We start from the raw sequence: 21233 nt of genomic DNA, 5'->3' as shown, positions 1-21233 counted from the left end.
AACTAGAAAAGAGCATACCTATGGTAAGCATCTCAAAGAAACTGAGTAATTACTCTTTTCTTCCTTTGAGAGCCACCTAATATTGAGGGGAAATCTATGATTGGGAGACCAAGGCCTGTTTATGTGTTCTTCTTTGTGGACCTTAATCAAAGGCCTGTTTTTTATTTGTCTCACACTCTGAAAGAACTGTAGACTCCGTAGTAGTCCAAAAACATAGGCAAGCAGCAAAATCAAGATGGAAGATTATTAAAAATAAACACTTTTGGGCAGCTATTCTCCATATGTAATAGAGCCTGAAATCTTTATTTTAGTCCTTTACTAATCTTCCCTCCAACTCATGATTTTCAGACCCTTATCTTGTCCCATCTAAATTATTACATACTCCCAGCCTCCTCTGATTCTGAAATATTCTGTACATTCTTGACCAATTATCATTTTAAATGACCAAACAGCTAATATTTATTAAGAACTTTCAATGGTACCTGATCCTATGCTGAGCCCATAATGTTCACTGTCTCATTTAATTTGTATAATACTCCAAAGAAGTAGTCATCATGTGCCTATTTACAGATGAGAAACTTAAGGCTGAGAGTTTCCTGAGATCATATAGCTGCTTAGTGGTCTGCCATATGAGTATTAACACCAATATCTGACACAGGAAACCCAGGTTTGTCTGATTCCAGAGTTCTAGCTCCTAAATGTGAAGTAATCATGATTACACAATTATATTTACACTATGTACATACATGCATAATAATTGTTACATCACTCCCCTGCCAAAGGCTCCCTGTTCCCTGCAGTAGGGATTACAAATGTAAATGCTTACAAAGGCCAGGCAACACATATGGATGCCTGAAAATGTTGGGGATAAGGAATGGAGCTAAGTTTCTCCATTTCTTCACGTCTTCCAGGTGCAACACCTTTTCAAATAATGGCCAGGTCCTTGGCACTCTACCTTCAGAAAATTATCAACAACATGCTCAAACAGGAATCATTGATTGAAGTACTAATCTTTATTGTTCTAGTTTAGAGCTTTCCTTCTTAATAATGACAATTTCTTTTTTATATACATTTTAAAAGATTTTATTTATTTATTTTTAGAGAGAGAAAGGAGGGAGATAGAGCAAACCCAGGCATGTACCCTGACTGGAATGGACCCTGTGACACTTTGGTTTGCGGCCCACACTCAATCCACTGAGCTACACCAGCCAGGGCTTAGTAATGACAATTTCTATATCACAGCTCAGACACTGGCTTTACAAGCAGGTGTGAATAGTTTCTCTTTTGAAAAAAAAAGTTTCTCTTTTGGAGAAGAGGATGATGAAATGTCCAGGGGCCCAAAGAGCTCAACCCAGCTTATCTTTCTGACCATCACTCACTCACCTACCCACATATGTGGAGCACTCTAGGGTCTGCTGACCCCACATGAGATCCTGCAGTCAATTCATCAAAGTGTCTAAGAATGGGACCTCAAACATTAAAAAGAAGAAGTTGCATCTACCACAAAGCAAATATGTGACTTTTGTCAAATTACTTAATATTTCTTGAGTTTCAGTTTCCTTGTCTATGAAGCAGGGCTAACAGCTTTCAATACCCCATAGTATTACTGTGAGAATTAAATGAGATGGTATGTGGAAAGCACTTGAAATAGTGCCTGGCTCATAGTATGTGCTTGATAAATCATAGCCATTGGAATGAACTGGTGTCATAGTAGTGATTAGTAATTAAGATGATTACATAACTAAGCCAAGAGTATGAACAATCTTTGATTTCCCCAGGCCCTTCTGCTATGGCAGAGGGGATTTGGCATGAGGGAAGGGATATTCTCTCATGGGATGCTGACTGGCAGTGACTCAGGGAGAACAGAAGGGAGTAGGGAGTAGAATGTATATATAGGGAACCTCTCCTATAGCCTCTTCTTTTCTTCATGTTCCCAGACCTATCCCACCAATGGTGCCACCCACAACAAATTGAATGACCTGCCTTTCTTTCTTTTTACCAAGCCTTTAAGTGATTTGGTTATTTTCTCCTATGTAGCAACAATAAATTTTACCTGATTACACCAGGATATCAATATTGGAATAGGAGGACAACATCCTGGTCTCAACGTCTGTTAGAGATGACTTTTGTCATCCAGAAACAAAAATTGTTAGATAATAAGAATTTTTCTCGGTGCATTGATCAGTTTCATTCAGAGTTTCCCAAAGTCTGAATAAATTCACTAAACACTAGGCATTCCTGATACTTTTCAAGAAAAGAGTTCTATAATCATATAAGTTGGGAAATATTATGTGCTGTGGACCCTTTTGAAGGTTCAGAGTGTACATTAGAATGTACATTAGCATAACAAAGACTGATAATCCTGAATAAAAGAAATAGTTTTTTGCCCTGGCTGGCGTAGCTCAGTGGATTGAGTGCGGGCTGTGAACCAAAGGTTGCAGGTTTGATTCCCAGTCAGGGTACATGCCTGAGTTGCAGGCCATGACCCCCAGCAACCACACAATCGATGTTTCTCTCTCTCTCTTTCTCCCTCCTTCCCTCTGTAAAAATAAATAAATAAAATCTTTAAAAAGAAAAGAAATAGTCTTTGTGTAAGTCAGCATTTCCTGAGCTAATTTATCATAAGGTCCTTCTTTATCATAACATCTGCTAACTAAACTGCCCATGCTCAGGTTACTTCCGTTTGGAGCTCTGGAGGAAGAGGAGAGAAGGGAAAGGGAGAGGAGAGGGGGGGGAGAGAGAGAGAGAGAGAAAGAGAGAAAGGCAGAGAGAGAGAGAAGGTAGGGAAGGAGAGGAGGGGAAGGAGAGAAAAGGAGGAGAGTAGAGAAAGAAGGAAGGAAAGGAGGGAAGATATCAAACCAGACTCATTCACTCACTGAGTATTTTCAGGATGTGGGTAGCAGAGATAACGTGGAAACCAAGAATTTAGGTTTCTCCCTTTTTGTGGATTTGAAGCTGTTGTTCCCCACCTCATTCTCTCTTTACTTCATTAAAGGAATGTACAAAAAAGGAGGTGAGTGGCTTGATGGGGACCCCTCCTCTCTGGTCTCAGTTCAAGCTCCATGCTCTCAGACAGAACATCCCTTGATCGCCCCTACCTAATATAGCTCTGCCCCAGCCATTCTCTGTGTCATGACCCCAATCTACTGTCTTCATAGCTCCTGTCCTCAGAAATCATCATGTTATTATTTTGTTATTGTCTGTCTTATCCAAAGAATAAGAACTTCTTCATGAGTGTAGGGTCCTTCTTGTGTTATGCATTGAGTCTTGCTCTGAGCTGAGAACAGTGACTGGCCACATATGGTGATCAACATACATTGGACATACATATGTGACTGGATGAAGAAATGAACAATGAAAATGAGGACTACTGAAGCTTAAATCAGTTAACTTTCTCTCACTCACCAGGAAACAAAAAAAATAAAAACAGCAACAGGGTAGCTCTCAAATCAATTCCCTGTTGTCCTCAACTCTGTACTATTGCCCCAGCTTCTCATCTTGCAAGCCCAGGGAAGAAGTCATTTGCATGGTGCCCAGTGACTCATCTCCATTATTGACATAAACAGTGTCCTTCAGTAATAGATTCCTTATCTATTAAATTGATTTGGATTACAAAAAAATGGAATCAGAAGGCTCAGAAGCCTAGGGAACTCTGAACCTGGCGTAGAAAGTCTAGCAAGGATGAATAGGGAGGAGGAAGGCAGGGACACTCTGGAAGAGTACCTGAAGTTGAGCAACTACAGGGTGACTTCTTAGTGGGCCCCTGTCCAGACTAGATAACATCCCCATGTAAATCCCCATTATTATTGCTACACCTGTTACCATTTATACAGTGTATGTTACAGACACTATGTTAAATGCTTTTTGTGTTTTATTCCATTTAACCTCAAAATGACTTAGGAATTGAAACTCTGATGAGTTTTAGATAAGGAAACTAAGATCCAAAGAATTAAAATAGCCTCCCATGGTTACACAACAAATAAGTGGCAAAGAAGAGATTCCCAGCTGGTCTGGCACATTTGGAATATTTTATTTATGGTGAATGAAAATTATTCTGACTTTAGAACTTTTCAATAGCATGATTTCAAAACTGATATTCCACAAGTATTTGTGAAGTGTCTAAAATGAGTAGGGCATTAGTCTAGGTAGAGATATAGCAGAGAACAGAGCAGACAAAATCCCTAGACCTTCACAGATCTTAGCCTCTATTGGAGGGAAAACAAGCAACAAACAGACAAGAACAAAAGTAAATAAATGTTAGATAACAGTAAGTGCTAAGGAGAAAATAGAGTAGTGAAGAACAGGTAGTGCAGCTAGGATGCCATTGTATGCAAGGCACTCAGGGAAGGCATCGCTGATAAAGTAACTTTGGGCAGAGTGTGGAGAAGCTGACATGGTAATTCATGCAGAATGTTGCAGAGAGCATTTTCAGACATAGGGAAGAGAATGTACAAAGATGTGGGGTGGAAGTTTGCTTAGCTTTCTTGAATAACATTGAAGAGATCAAAGTGGCTGGAGCTGAGTGATGACAATGAAAGTGACAGGGTTACGGCAATGAAGGTCCAACTCATGTGGTCTCTTGGAAGCCATAGTGAACACTGTCATTCTTTTGACTGAGGTGGGCAAGCATTGAAGGGCTTGAGCAGAGAAGTGATCAGAGCTTGTCTTACCTTTCATAGTAATCCCTGTACCTCCTTGGGGTTTGAAGGATACAGGGGAAATGTTGAAAAACAAGTTAGAAGGCTCTTGTGATAAATCAAGGAAGAGATGATGGTGATGTGGGCCAGGATGGGATCAGTGGACTGGTGGGAAGTGGTGAATTCTGCCTATATTTTGAAGATACAACAGATTTTTTGGAGTCATGAATGACTCCAAACTTTTGGTCAGAAACAACTGGAAGGCTGGAGTGGTCAATTGCTGACCTGAGAAAGACTTCAGGAGGAACCAATTTGGATTTTGGGTAGGGAAGATTAAAGTCGTGTTAAACATATTAAGTTGGAGGTGCCTATTAGACATCATTAGCTGGTCAATGTAGACCAAGATTTCTCAAGTTCAGCATGATTGACTCTTTGAGATGGATAACTCTTTTTTTGTGGGGGGGGGGGGCAGCTATCCTGTGCATTGTAGGAAACATTTAACAATATCTCTAGTCTCTATGTACTAGATGCAAGTAGCAGCATACACACCCACCATTGTATGACAACCAAACATGTCTCCTGATATTGCCAAATGTATCAGGCAAAGGGTACAAAACCACCCTATTGAGAACCACTCATGTAGACAGAGAACAGGTCGCAGACTGCAACCTAGATGTGCTCATGTTTAGAGAGAAAATGAAGAAAAGCAACCAGAAGATTGAGGAGGCATGGCAAATGAGGTAGAGAAAAACCAGGAAAGGGAACTTATGCTTCAGTTACTATGTGAATTATTCTACAATGATTCTACATAGTTATCTTGATAATAAAAAATGCTCTGCAACAAGTCTATCAACTTGCATAGAATTTGGTGCTAACTCATAACAACCTAGCTATACTAAATTAAAGTGTTTTTTAATAACTTTAGTCATGTCCTTCTTCAAGAAAGCCTCCAAATTCAACCACTTATATTTCTAATGGGCCTTTTCAAATACAATCACCACCAGGACCCTGCTAATAACAATAACTAAACATTTAGTCAGCCAAGCTGTATCATGTATTCGCTGTGCTAGTGCTTTTCCTTCATTTCATAATCTATTCTTTATAACAACACTATGAGTAGGTATTTTGATTATCCCCAGTGTACAGATGAGGAAACTAAGGCTCAGAGAGGCTATACATCTTGCTCAGGTCCTAGGAGATGAAGCCAAGACTCAAACCAGTCCATCTGACTGTAGAGCCCACATTTCTAACCATAGCATCTTTAGATTTCCTCACAGGCTACACCTGGCTTCATTTTCTGCCACTCAGTTTCCCAAGGTGCATCTCAACAAGGTGGAATGTTAAAAAGCAAACAGAGTACATGACAAGGAGCAGCAATGTGAATTGAGAGGTGCCAGCAGCCGATGGGCTCCAAAGGGATCTCATTGCACACCTTGCTCCCATCTCCAAAATGGAAGAGAAGGATGCAGGAAGGAAGGAAGCAGGCATGCTTCCTTTTATGAAAAAAAAATGAAGAAAGAAAGAGAAGACTCTGCTTGTAAAACGATAACTAACATTTGTAAAAGCCTTGGAGGCACTAAAAGATTATAAAACTGTTATCTATCCAGGGGGCTAACAAAGGTAGGTTTTGTTACTGTCAAATACATAGCAAGTGAAGGAACCTAGCCCAAAAGTGAGAGATTCACCCTGTGTTGGGCCTTTCAGGTTCACTTTGTTCAGCACCTTCCTTTAACCTTATGTCTCCCCAGTACAAAGACAAGAAAAGTACATGGACCTTATAGGTAGAAGTGCATGACAGAAATATCTTCCCACCTACTTTACCTGAGCAAAAGACATGAAACTAATTTCTATTGAGAGGGTGTGTGCAAGTTGGAATTGAAGGAAATTAAAGTTGATTCTGGCTTTTATCAATTAGTGAGCCTTCAAATTTGTTATTTTGGAGTGAAAATCAAAGGCTAGTCATAAAGTTTAGGTTACACCTGGGCCCAAGACTGGCCAGCAGAGTGATCTTATCTGCTAAACTCATGTAGATCCAGTGCTGGGGCACAAGTAATTTTTGGAAGCCTAGGAAACGATCTAAACCTCAAATGCAAATGGATTAACTCTAAAATTAAGATAGCTGCAAATTCAAAAATAATATTGAATTGTCTTTTAAATGTAATCTATGTCTACTAATTGACTGCAATTCATTCAATGTGTATCCAGGTTTTTATACATATTTTACAAGGTGCCCTGGACTATGTTTAATATTATATAAGTGGCAGTCCAAAGAAAGAGTGGCTAGACCCTGTGGAGGACCCTGGTGCAGTGCAAGGAGAGTCAGATTTAACTGTGAATGTAGGTGAAACAGTGTCAGTATATCAAGATTTAGTGGAGTAGTGGTGATATTTTACCACATCTAAGATTTGTCACTTTTCAAGAACAACTCCCTGCCTCCTTTTGGGCCTGTGCCATGCACTTGGCCATGAGAGCACTTCCCCCAATGCTTTAAGAAAGCATCTTACTCAGTCCTTACTGAAGAGCACTTAGCCAGCTGGCCCATTCACTACTTCCCTTTGAGGCTCTTGCATTTGTGACCACTCCCAGTGATTTCTCATAAAACAGAGAGAAAAAAGAACAAATCCAGAAGCCAGTCCTTGCAGGTAGAGACCAGCCTGGCTCAAAACAGTGTCCCCTGGGACCCCTACTGTGGTATGAGGGGAACCCAGCCCATAAAAGCAAAACCAACAAGCCCCATAATCCACTGTGTCAAAGGCAACAGGGAGGTCTCACAGGATGGGGCTGACTAGTCAGTGGGGCAACCAAAGCTCTGAATGGACATCCCTGAGCCCCCCTAGTGCTACCTTTGTGTGCCCAACACAGCTTGGATACCCACTCAGACAGATCCGCAAATGTTGGGGGCATTCAAATACTGCTGAGGTTGGCCTACTGCTCATTGCCTTCCATGTGGGAGGCTTGATCTAGAGCACCTTTTTTGTGGTTAGGACTTCCCCTGGGAGCACTTGACCAGAAGTGGTTTGGGAGCTGTTGGCTGCCTGCCTTGGCTTTGGGACGTGTTGATATTCTTGCTCATTAGGGGATCTAGACAGTGGCAGTGGCAGCCTCAGCTGACACAATCAGGCCTTAGTCCAATTCTCATACTGTGGAGAGACTGCCTCATTTGACACTGCAAACAAGGTAGTTGGTCTCTGAGGGCATGTGAGCTAGAAACTATTTTACCAAGCCAGTGAGGTCATTAGGCAGATGTTTATTGAGTGACATAACAAGACTTTTTGATTGTATGAAAGGATAATAAAATGTGTCTGGGATCTTAGGATATGCTATTTATACTGACTGAGGACTCCAGCCCAATCTACAGAACAGATAGTAGAGCCAAGATGATGTGACTACGTACCAGGTAAAGGCACTGCATCAGTTAGTTAATGCTATATAACAAGCCATCTCAAAACTGAATGGCTTAAAACCACAGTCATATATATTCCTTCACTGATCTGCAGACTGGTTGGCATTGACTGATTCATGCCAGGCTCAGCTAGGTGGCTGTGCTTCAAGCTGTGGGATGGTTGGCCTTGGCTCCTTATAGTCAGGTGGGCTCAAGCCTGCTCCACACATTTCCTTCTGGCATCCAGGTCAAAGGGATAGCAGATACCCAGAGGAAGCTCTGCTCATGGTGATGACAGAGGACCATGAGAACAAGCCCAGACATGCCAGCACATTTCAGCCTCTGCTTCCATCACATCTGCTCATACCATTGGCCCAGGAAGTCACATGGATAACTTCAAAATCAAGTTGTGGAGATATATATACTCTGCCCAGAGAAGGCCAAAGCTGGTAGTCACATAGACAAACCCAACATCAATGTGACAGGAAGAAAATTCTTCTCTTGGGGAAGGCAGGAAAGAGTGAATCTCTTTTAATAATAATCTGATCTAACTGAAGACAAGGCCTGAGAAGAAGATAAGTGGGGTGGGGTGAGAGGAAGTGTTTCAGGCACCCAAGAAGGAAGGAAGTCCAAGAAAGTGAAATGAGTTCTCAGCACCTCCTTTGCATAGCTATCTTTATCAAACCCAAATTTGGTTCCCAATTTTATTTTTGCCCAAACTGAGAAAACACAAATGCCATTGCTCAAATGGTTTTGAAAACATCTCACATTTGATGTCTGATTCAAGTGCTGGCACTTGGGCTAAGTTGTTCATGTATCCCTTTGGTGTCAGTTAATAATTATGGAGGGCTTATTGATGCTTAGTCTGGGAAGCATTTTCTCATCTAATTCTACCAAGAGAATGCTCAGAAGGAAGCACTATTAATATACCATTTTATAGGTAAGAAAATAGAGGCTGCAAGATATTCAGTCTGCTGCTCAGAATCACTAAGGTAGAAAGTGGCACAGCTGGTTGTAGAACTCAGGCTGCCAGAGTCCAGGCTCTTTTAATCCTGTGCTCCCTGGATAATATGAACTGCCCTTTGCTAAGAACTTACATTGTACTCAGCACTTCCCTCATTTTATTGAGGGACAGGTGGATAGGAAACCCTATAAAATAGATGCTGTTAATATGTCCATTTTATAGACCTGAAAAGTGAAACGTAAGAGACTAATAAATTTGCCTGAGATAATTAAGCTATTAGATGATAGAAACAAATTAGTCTGACTTCTAAATCCTTCCCCGCTGCGGCAGCTCCCCTCATTCATACATAAAGGTCATAGTCAAAGTGATCTTTAGGGCTTCTTTCAACTCAGGCTGTTGCTGTGTGTCTCTCTACTGGCTGTTGTTTCTCTTTGCTCATACCCTTAGTGGAACTAGTTGGAATACCAAGGGTTTTGCAATGCATTTTCTAATTCTCTTGGCCTGGGTCTTCTGACATCTTTGTCCTAGCTGACTACAGTGTGGCTTTTGTGTACCCATAAGCCTTTTGGAGGCTACAAGTTGTCCTAAGGCTGATTCAAGTTCTAAAGACATAATTAACCATAGGACCTCCCAGTTGTTTATGAGAATCACAGGTTATAAGCATAATAACCAACTCAGGTTATAAGAGCAATTACAGGAAAAAGTGTAGTGCAGGAAATTAAATAGAAGTTGCTCGGCTGACTCACAGAGAGGGGAAAGTGAATGAAAATATTCCCAGCAACTTTTACGACTTCATTTTTGGTCTGTCATGCAGTGAACAGTTTATTTTTCTCTAGGGTCTTTAGAAACTTGGAATAAACAGATGATTAGAGGAAGGCAGATAGGTGATAAAAATGCGGGGGAGCCTCAGACTGGGAGACAGCTATCATCTCCAATAACAAAAAACCTCACCTCCTTTCACAATGACAGGGCATATCTTAAAGCCTCTCTGTAAACTCCATTTCAGAGAAGGCAGCCCTGATGCTCAGGCCATGTGCTGTGCCGTCACCTATAATAAGCCTTGACAGACCCTCCCCCACTTTATCTCATCCCATCAACGCCAGGACACTCAGCCTCAGGTTCACTCCAGGCTACTCCACATTACTGCATTCCACCCCACTCTCCCTAATCCCACACCATCCTGTTACCTAGCACCAATAATGGGTTTTCATTTAGATTTTAATTTTGACCACTTGTACATTTTCTTATGCATCAACCTCCAATGAAGTATACAATCTAAGCTCTCAGAGCAGGATAGAATCTTGAAATATCCAGATTCAAATGGGTTCCTTGTTTCCAGTCTGGCATGCATAGAGCTTGGAAGTCTTGGTTCTTGTCCTCACTGCAAGAAAATGGCTGAACAAACTGAAAATCAGTAACTCTTCTTAGATACATCAGAGAATTTAGGTCACAGGGCAAATGATTGCCCCAAAATTAGAAAGACAGACAGGTAAGTACAGAGTATTACACCCTACTGGAGCAGAAACTGCTGCTTGAACCACACTGAGTTACTTTTACCTAGGACATCACATTTGGCTTCCACAAAAATTAGAAGGCAAGCTAAAAAGATTAAAAAAAAAAAACACATTTGAAGAGGTAGAGCAAGGATCAGAACCAGACTCAGCTATGGCAGTGATGTTGGAATTAGCAGACGGAATTTAAAACAACCATGGGTGATAAGAGCAGAGAAATAGAAACTCAAAGAAGGAGTCAAAAGAAATGCTAGAAATCAAATACCCATTATCTTGTCTTGAGGACAAAAATATATATTAACCCCAAATATATAGGTAAGCAAACTGAGACTCTGCCTGTGGCTTGTCAAAGTTCACATGTCTAAAGAGAAAATAAGAATTGATACACAATCTCTTGTATTTGAATGAAGTGTTGTATATGTTATTCCATCAGGCCTTCAACAGGCACCTGGCACTGAACTAAACATTAGAATACAGCAGTGAGCAAGATGGACTTGGTCCTTGCCTTTATGAAGTTCATAGTATAGCGTTTACTTGAACTTCCTCTTTAACTATACCAAACAGTGTAAGTCCATGATAATCAAGCATTGTTACAGTTAACTTTCAATTTGAATCTCATCTTCATGTGTGTATATGTGTGTGGAGGAATTCACAATTTAGTGAATTTATTTCTTCAGCAAATTCCCATTGAGTATGCCCCATTGCCAGGCACTGCGCTAGGTCCTGGGGATAAAGCAATAAAGGAAACAGACAGAAATGCCTGCAATTGTAGAGTTTATATTCTAGCAAGTAAAGACAAAAAAAAGTACAGGTGATCATTGCTGGTCACCGTATTTAAATATTCCACCCACACTCCTGACACTTCTTACCTCCCTTTTCTGATTTTTTTTCTCCATAGCAATTTATGATATACATAGGAGGTCTGAAAGATCTGGTTGGTGATGAAGTGGACATGGGGCAAAGAGGAGAAAACAAGAATAATGTTTGGGTGGCTGGCAATTCCTTTTGACTAAGTGAGGGAAGCCTCAGAAGAACAGATGTGAGGAAAGAAAGCTAAAGTTTAGGATTGTCCACATTTGATTTCAGATTCCTGGGGAGGGGACATTCCTATGGGAATGTCAAGTAGGCAAACCAGAGTCTTCATCTCTTTGCCACCCAGACAACCCAATTCTTCAAAGGAAACATCTCATTTATATAGATAAGAGGTAGTTTAGTTTTTCTAGTACATTAGAGGCCCCAAATCACATCCTATCAATTTGTTTGCATGAGACACACTGCAATGGAATAATTGAGTCCCTTGGCATAGAATATCATGCAGCCTGTCTAAAATGCAGGCCAAAGGTTTTGATGCAGTTATCTCCAGGCAATTATTAACTTTCCCTCTTAGAAATAGGACTAAGACATTTTCATTCCCTGAAATAACACTTCCCCCTGTTAAAACCCACAGTTAATTTTATGAACTAAACCAATTTAACACCCAGCTCACATGAGCCCTATACCTTGAATCCAATCTCCATGGCATGAATTATGGCCTTATGCTGAGCATCACCATGGCAACTAATGACATCATTCCCCAAAACAGACCTGCACAAAGTCTAATTCGCCAAGGGTCCTTATTTGCCGAGAGTGGATTTGCTCTTTGCTTACTGACATATGCATTCATAATACCACTCTGTTGTCGGAGGTTTGCAGTGGCTGTTTACTGTCATTTTGGAAGTATAGTCCCTTTATGGCAAACGTTTTTATTCATGAAGGGGATGGGGAAATTCTAATGAAAATTACTGTATTTGATTAGCAACATTTGTTGATAACATATGGTCTGAAGAGGCTTCCGCAAATAAGAGGCTTTAAATAGTAAACAGAGATGTGACTGCGATGAAGCAGATGCTCTCCAAACACACAGTATAAGGGTGCCTTGCCTGTGGATTTCTCCCTCCCTCCCCCTGAGGATATTGCTCTCCCTTCGTTTCTCCTCCAGATCAAAGTGTTCACTTTCAAAGCAGTGGCACTGTGGAACAGGTTTAGAGAAATGATGTGCTGTGACTTTAAAAGTCATCTCAACCCCCCAAAATATGAATTATCTGCTACTCATGTTTATTATTGGTATTAATAATGATGTAGTGTGACTAAGTGAGTCAGCCAACTCAAGTGGATCTGGAAGCAGCATTTGGGCACCACGTGTCTGTAATACTGTGATACACAACCCCAAATTTTCCAGTGCACCAAGACTGCTAGAGAGAGCCCCATGAAGAATTACAAGCAGCAAACTAGATCACTGTGGCATGAGCTGTCCTTATCAGTACATGTTTACAGTTCTTCTTTAGGGACACACTCAGGCAAGCAGACTTCTAACCTGCTAATGAAAATAAAAGCGTTCCCATTAGACTGAGCCAGAGATTTAACTGTGTATAGTAGGGATTGGTAGACTTTTTCTGGAAAGGACTAAAAAATAAATATTTTAGGCTTGTTGGCCATATGGTCTCTGTCATAGCTACTAAACTCATTCTGAAGCACAAAAGAAGCCTAGGCAATTTGTAAACAAATGAGCATAACCCTGTTCTAATAAAACTACATGTCAATTATGTATAATGTTCATGCGTTGTGAAATATTATTCTTTTTATTATTTTCAGCCATTTAAAAATGTAAAAACCATTCTTAGCCATACATAAGCCATACATAAGCAGGTAGTTGGCCAGACTTGGCCCATAAGCCCTAGATTACCAACCCTTGGTCTATAATCCTTAAAATGAAAGCCATATTTCTATACTTTCTATATGCTGGGTATTGAGTTGCATGATATGTATGTAAGAGCTTTATCTCCCACTTATACTTTCATGGACACTCTAGGATCAGCACTATTCTTATTTTTAATTTATAGATGGAAAAGCCAAGGCTCACACTCACATTTGGTCAGCATAATCATTTCTGCACAATGGCATTTCCTCAAGTAGAATATAAGGTCCATAAGGGCAGTGCTGATTTCTCATTCACCTTAGGATACACAGTAGCACTAACATAGTGATTAGCACATGGTAGACATTGTAAATACCATTTACAATGGTATTTTGTAAATGAAGGGAGAAGTGCAGGGTTACTTAGGTAAGATCCCTAAGCAGCAGAAGTCAGAGCTCCGTCCAATGCATGTAGGTTATACTAATACACATAATACATAGTGCATGGAGGCTAGTGACCTGGACTGTTTATCTATTTATTCACCACCCTCTTGCAAAAGGTATTTGATTTGGGTAGGACACACATGCCCCAATACCTGTTTCTTCCTATTTGGAGGTTCCACCATGGGTGATGGCATTTCTGTAGTCTGTGCTTGTATGCTGATGGCTGAAAGACCAAAAGTAATAATAATAGTTTATAACTTGGTGGTGTTTTATGTCATTATACCTATCAGCATCCATATTGCTTCCAGCCCTTAGCCTCATCACTAACCACTCCTTGACCTTCAAGGACCTACACCTTGCTCCTTTGACTGCTATCGCTCTTCTGTGTATGCTGGGTCTCCCTGCATGCTGCCAGATGCTGCATGCACTGCAGAGAACTGATGTGCTCCTAAGAAAACATCTAATCTCAAATAGATGCAGCCCACAGTTTGGTTTAAAGGAGGCAGTCACACCCTTGGTGATCTTGTGTGTCACTTCTCTCTAGTATCCCCTGTTTTTGGTGACACAGTTATTCTGAATTTGTCACCTCTTCCTGGTCATTAAACAAATATTTATTGTATGCCAGGCCCTATGTTGGGTGCAGGAGATGTTTTAAAAATTATGCTATGCTCCCTGTCCCAAGGTGTTCATCATCTAATGAGAGAGGCAGATACACACTCAAACTACACTGTAATACTGTTTTATGAGTTATTGAGAGGCAGAAAAAGCTCTGTGGTTTAATGCATTGCCTTTGGGCTCAGAAACTAGGAGTTTAAATTCCAGCTCTGTGATCACCTAAAACCCTGGCCCAGTTAGGGACCAAATCCTAGTTTCCAAATCCTAGTTTCTCCATTTATAAAGTGGAGGTAATAACAGAATAGATCTCACAAAGCTCTCAGGAGGATTAAATGAGATAATCCATGAAAAGCACTCAACCCAGGTCCTGGCAAACTGTAAACATCCAATAACTTGTGGATATTTTTATCATTTTTGCAAGCTAGCTGTACAGTGTGAGTACAGTGAGAGATAAGATGGGGGTCACCTCACCCATCGTACTTCATCAACCTTTTCAGAGAGAAGTTAGTCAGTTAACCTTTCCAGCCATCAGCCTCTTCAAAGTATAATTTTATTTCAGTTCTAGAAAACTTTTAAGAAGAGGTATTCATCTTCATAGCACAGTTAATGCACAGCAAAGGAAAAGAAATGAGCAAAGAAGAATGCAACAGTGAGAAATAGATTCACTAATCAATGTGTGACCCTACTGAAAGGCCAAGGCTGATGCTTCCTTCACTGGCTAATTTGTCTGTAAGGTAGTTCGTACTCTGTGAAGTATATTGCACATGTGAGATAAATCCACACTGAGAAGCTGGAGTAACCCAAGGCCTCATCAGTCTTGAAACAGAATTCTCCCTTTGAATTATGCAGGTTACTGATATTAACCTCACCAAGACACACCAAAAGTAGGTTGGTGGGATGTGTGAGGAAGGCATATGGCAGCATGGGTAAGAGTCTGGACTGTGGAGGCAGGCTGCCATTTGCTGCCTGCTTGTGACCCTCTCTGAGCCTCAGTTTTTCCGTTTGTTACTATGGGGGTATAGTTTTAAGCCTTTCACAGGATAGTCAAAATAAAATGTATGTATGACTGTATAGCATTTTTGGATAGGAATTTATGCCTTGTACATGGTAATCTCTGAACAGCTATTAGCTTTTTCTTTATTATAGAGATAGGTCTTTTCATGGCTGGAAAAAGACAGAGTGGACATTTTCATGAAGTTTTTACCTGAAGGGGAGAGTGAAGAAGAGAAGAAAGTTGCTAATAATTAAACCGCCTTGACTCCTAAAAATAGAAAGTATTAACAAAAAGAAGCCAGGAGTGGTTTTCAGAGAGTTCAATGACTGTAGCAAGGGGCACAAGTTTCATGCCAACAGCACTGGCAGCCAGCCTCTGCTGCTGCCCACCCTCAATCCAGACTAAACAGACTCAAGGGGCACTGAACTAAGAACCTAACTTATGGGCTTGTGATTCATGCAGCCGCACAAACGCCATGCTCAGAGAGGACCTATGTTGGGTGTAATTCTCTGCTATTACCATCTTGAAATTCTTGATAATTTTATCTTTGAATTTGTGTTTGTAAGTGAAGTTCAATGAAACAATGGAACATGCATTTGAACAAAGGAAATGCTCAGAGAAAGGAAAATGCTTTATATCTTGGTACCTTGAATGGCACTTTTTCATGCTTTTTTAAATAAGAAGCCCCACATTTTCATTTTGCAATGGGCCCTGAAAGTGACATAGCCAGTCCTGATTAGACTGGAGACTTTCTCTTATTGCCTGCTCCACTGGGCCCAGTTACCATTTTGAAACCCGATGGATAACTTGGGATTCTCTAGTGACCTAACAATTTGAGGTAAGTCAAGGGTCATGGTAGGAAGCACAGCTTTAGGTCTGGTAGACAAAAAAAAAACAACAACAACAAAAAAAACAACTCAGTATCCAAGAGGACAAGTGTGGTCAGGGCAGTATCCAGCAGCTTGAATTCCATCCAGCTGACAGGGTCCTGGCCACCTCACCTTGCCTCACAGTCTGGGTCATGTGGAATGCCTTATGGGCTGGGAATATCTGAGTAGCAGCAGGGGTTCAGGCAAACTGGGTTACTGCCTGTTGAGCAGATCACAAAATCCCTACAAACCAGGTCCAAGGAAAGTATCTTGGGAATGTTGTATGGGGGAGGCCTGGGGCACTGGGATCAAGACCTCTTTGTAGCTTAGTGTTAAAGTGTCTCATTCAAGAACTATTTTGGCTCCCAACAGTAATCTCCCTCACCTCTATTGCCAAACATGATAAATGCCCAAAGAGATTAATAGCACAATTAATCATAATACAAAATTAATGTTCAAGTTTTTTGCCAATATTGCTAGTCATTAATAGTGCTTGTTATTTACAATCATGACAATAATAGAAGCATGAGCTGTAAATGGGAATTTAAAAATTTGGGTTCTAGACCAACTTTGTTGCAATTCACTGGCATAAAATACACAAGATCTTGAATTTCTTCTCAGCATTTTCATCTGTGAAATAGGGACCATAATAGCTGTTTTACAAAGTATCTTGTGTAAAAGGAAGAGTAATGTCTGTCTTGCTTGCCCAGCAAAGGGACAGACTTAGTAGGTGCTTAATAGATATTTGTTGAATAGATAATATACAATGTGAGTGATCATCACTGTTATGAGAAAGAATATCTTACATATCCTTATTTGGGAAAGTAAAGCAGCCCAAATTTATTGTATTCTCTTCCTGTTTCAAGACTGCTACTGTTTTCTCTGTGAAGTGAGGTTATTTTATAGCTGAACAAACTGACATACAGGGACAATAATTAAGTTGCCCCACGTCCTACAGTTTGTAAGTGACTAACCAGGATTTGAACTAAGGATATATAGTTTAAAACTCTATGCCTTGTCATATCGCCTTTGCTAGGACAAAGATTGCCCTATATTAAGGGGTTCCTGCAAGTGCTAACCAATTGCTTAAGAGTTTCTGCTTGTACATCTCACATTTTGCTGTTGTGTTTGAAACCTGTGGCTTCTTGTTCTATCTCATGTCCTCTTCCATTCTCTGTCATGATTGGTATGCTTCCTCATGATTCTTGCACACACAGACCCTTATAGATCTGGGATCTCTCTTCCCCACATAGTTCTGCTGCTCTCTCAACTCTCTCTAGAGCCATCATGTCTTTGAGCTTATTTGAGTGCAACAGTGTGAGATTACAAGTCAGATTTCATCATTTACAAAAAAAGAAATGCAAAGAACCAACAAATTCAGAGGAAAATATTCAAGCCTGCTATTAGTAAAAAAAAATGCCCATGAAAATGAAAATGACAAAATAGGTCAGAAGACAGTGAATAGGGACACCAACGTGGGCAAAGCACTATGATTTGTGTACTCTCATTCCCAGATAGTGGGAAGATGGTCATTCTCAAATAGTGGGAAGATAGCTTTATGAAAAGCATTTTGGGAATAGGTATCCCGAGCCTTGAAAGTATTTACTGATGAGCACAGTTCCTGCAGCATTGTAAGAACACCATCATGTTTGTTGACATATAAAGAAATTATTTCCCACCTAGGTTACTGACCCAGGGAAATAATCAGAGATGAGATCAAGAAGTAACGTCTATCCAGGTCTCAATAATAGAAAAATGATTAAATAAATTATAATAAATCCATAAGGTGCAATATTATAGAGTTATTAAAAATAATATTTAATGAATATTTTACAATATGGAAATTGGCCATGATAGAAGGCAAAACAAATAAACATTTCTATACAAAGTTTCATCTATTCATTTTTCCTAGGTTTGTAAAATAATATATATTTGGCATCATTTGTTCATTCAACAAAACTTATTAAGTATGTCCTATGTGCTAAGCACTGTGCTAAGTACTGGGTATGCAACATAAACAAACTACAGTCTCTGTGCTTATTGAACTTACAAAATAATAAGGGTTTAGCTATTTAACAACCATACAAAGCAAATATTAAAAATCCAATGATTGCTAGGGCAGAAAATTGAATAATATGTTTGAGAGACTTTAACGCTGGAGGCAAATTTACAATGGGGGGTCATGGGACATGTTCTCTAGGAAAGTGGTGTTTAAGCTGAGTGCATAAGAGGTAGGCAAGAGAAGGGTAGGGTGGGAAGAAGCATTGCCAACAGAAGGAACCATGCATGCAACAGCACTGAGGTGGCCCAGTCAGGATGCCTATGACACTGGAGCAAAAGAATGGGAGACCATACCAAGGGGTCTGGATGGCATTCTGTGTGAAATGGAACAGGTGTCATGGAAGGATTTAGGGAAGGGGCTTAATGCAATCCAGCTGACACTTTAGAAGATCACACTGATTTCAAGTACAGAGTAGATGGAAACAACCCTGTAAGAATAATGGAGAGTAAATGAAGAAGCCACATCAGGGGCTCAAGTCAGCCCAGCCTGGCACTCTATCCAAATGTTAGGTAAGCCAGGCTTTCCTGTGAGGTGATCTAAGACTCAGATGCCCAGAGACCATGAGTGGGGAAGGGAATTTTCCACATTACTCCTATCTTTCATGACAGGGCTGAGCTTCATCCACTCTTCTATTCAACTCATATGCCTGAAGAAAGGGAGCTCCTCACCACCCCACTACCCATTACTACTGAAGTCTCATTTTAAAGTCAGGTATAGGCTCAGACCAAATGGAGCCCCATCTGAAAATCTAGAACTGTAGCTTCTAAGAGCTGGGGACTCCAAGGATACAAGAAAATATTTATTAGTGGTTAGCTGGGAATAGTTTATAAGTATAGCAAATGTATGGGGGAAAATTATCACCAACTTGATTTCATGCTAACTCTTCACTCTTCATGATTCCTTCTAGTGCTCTGTGAGGATCCATGGCAACTTTCTGAGCATCTGTCTTGCATTTGCCTAACACATTAATTAACACTTTTTGTCACTCTGGCAGCTTTGGAGAGGAGGATGTGACAGCCAACAATGCCTCAGGTTAACACTGCTTTAACCCCACCCAGGAAAAAGGCAGCTAAGTTTAGTATTGTCAAGGCAAAGTTCTCCACGCTGACCTCTCTCATTCTATCCACAGCTGGGGCACCCAGGGTGACTTCTCTACAACCCATGCACTGCCTGCTGTGAAGGTGAAGCTGTTCACAGAGAGCACAGGCGTTCTGGCCTTGGAGGACAAGGAACTTGGACGGGTAAGCATTTCCCATCACAATGGGAAGTTGCTCCAAAGAATGGGTGTTTGCAGGTCCCAGGAGACAGCATTGCCCAGACCTGAAATACCTGGCTTTGCAATTTAAATCTCAGGCTCTGCTCTACGTTGAGTGGAGCAAGCAAGTTCTTCAACCTCTCCAAGCCATAGCTTCCCTTCTTCAAATCTGGTTCTCCATAGTGCACCCTGCACAGACAGAGCAGCCCTTCTCAAACTGTCAAACCCATACACCTTTTAGAGCAAAGAGTTCCCATGCCCGTTACTATCCTGAAGTGAAATTCTTAGATAATTTAACAAACCAACCCACCTAACAACCTTTAAATCAACACAATGTAATGTGAAGGGGAAATAAAAGGAAATTAATGAATAATAATACAATTTCAAAATGTGAAGCTCCAGGCATGACTGCACTAGACAATATAAAGAAGTCCCATATGGAGAATCACCGTGACAGGGACAGCCACAAAATCTGCTATGGATGTTGGCAACTCAAAAGCCTGAGTACCATGAAACTGATTTCTTGAATCAATAAACATGCCTTGGTAACAAAATTTTCTTCATTTTCCTGGAAAAGTGTCCAAAATACTTTGAGTGTATGTATAAAAAGATTTAGGATCTAGACTCAGTTAATTGTAGACAGGTTTTTCCACCTCCATTCATATGCAGTGAGAATATTCAAAAGTCTGGTGGGATGCAGGACTTAATAGTCTCCTTATTGGAGAAAATTATCTTGCTCCTTTTCTGGATGTTTTGTATCCTTGGGCCCTACCCACTCAACACCAGTAGAGCCCAGCACCAATTATTTTTTCAGCCAAAAAACCTCCCCCCTAATTTTTTAGTACCACTGGGATAATAAAGGCATTTCTTCTTGCATCTCAGTTATTGATGCTGAAGCAGAAAACCAGTAGTATATTCAGAGTACGTCAGCTAGCTTGAAGAGATTCCATCAACTCATTCTGTTTATAATAAAATCTGAGCTCCGAAGTACAGCCTACAAAATCTTGGGTGGTCGGACTTCTGCCCACCTCCTCAACCCATTTGCTGCCACTATGCCCCACATCCTTAGCCAAATTTCAGCCCCTAAAATAAACCCAATTCTTTCCCATCACAGGAGGCTTTCTCTCTGCCTGGAGCACTGGCCCCACCTCCCAAATCTTTGAAAGGCTCCCCCTTTATAATGTCCCATCCTCCATTTGCTACCATAGCCTGCTGTTCACATCCTCCAGTGAACCTATCATCCATGGAAGAAGGAGAAGACTTTACAGAAATTTTGGACTCTGTATTCCCCACCAAACTGTTAAAGCTCCATGGAGAGAGAAACCTAAACTATTTTATTCGCCACCCCATACCCAGAGCCCAGCACATAGACTGTCAAACTTCATTTCATACCAGTTGAATGTATAATCACTTCCAAAAGCTGTGCAACTTTAGCCAAGACATTTAACTTCTCTGGTCCTCTGATATTTCATGTAGAGAATAAGAGAATACCCTAAAACAAACACACAAGTGCACACATGTAACAATGCCAGCAAGAACATATGAACCATGATTTCTTCTTACTTCCTTTGTCTTTTCACTTCCTCATTTTGGCTTTCATCCATAGAACTAACCTGGAATCATATTACTAGGACCCATGACACAGATGGAAGTAAAACAAAAAGTAAACAAGACTAATAGCAAAAAAAGTGCCCCCCCTGAAGAAGGAGGGGGATGAAAGAAAAGAAGACGTTTAGTGTTTTCTTTGAAAAATGACAACTACTCATTTTTGTCCCTAGGGAAAAAGAGAGACACAGATGGAGAAGTAGCCTGCTTTTTATTTTTCTA

The 21233-nt window shown here is 40.6% G+C and overlaps 1 protein-coding gene across 1 annotated transcript in view; it reads left to right on the top strand.

The window, feature by feature from the left end:
• The window catches only part of CADPS (calcium dependent secretion activator), a 478898-nt gene that overhangs the window by 276666 nt on the left and 180999 nt on the right, over window positions 1–21233 (top strand). Inside the window, 1 exon segment of the mRNA XM_036030984.1 lies at window positions 19281–19392. Coding sequence (XP_035886877.1) covers window positions 19281–19392 — 112 coding nt within the window.

The sequence above is a fragment of the Phyllostomus discolor genome, chromosome 7 (assembly GCF_004126475.2).
Source record: "Phyllostomus discolor isolate MPI-MPIP mPhyDis1 chromosome 7, mPhyDis1.pri.v3, whole genome shotgun sequence".
Classification (NCBI taxonomy): Eukaryota; Metazoa; Chordata; class Mammalia; order Chiroptera; family Phyllostomidae; genus Phyllostomus; species Phyllostomus discolor.
Note: the sequence above shows the minus strand (reverse complement) of the source record. Positions and strands in the feature narration are given on the sequence as shown.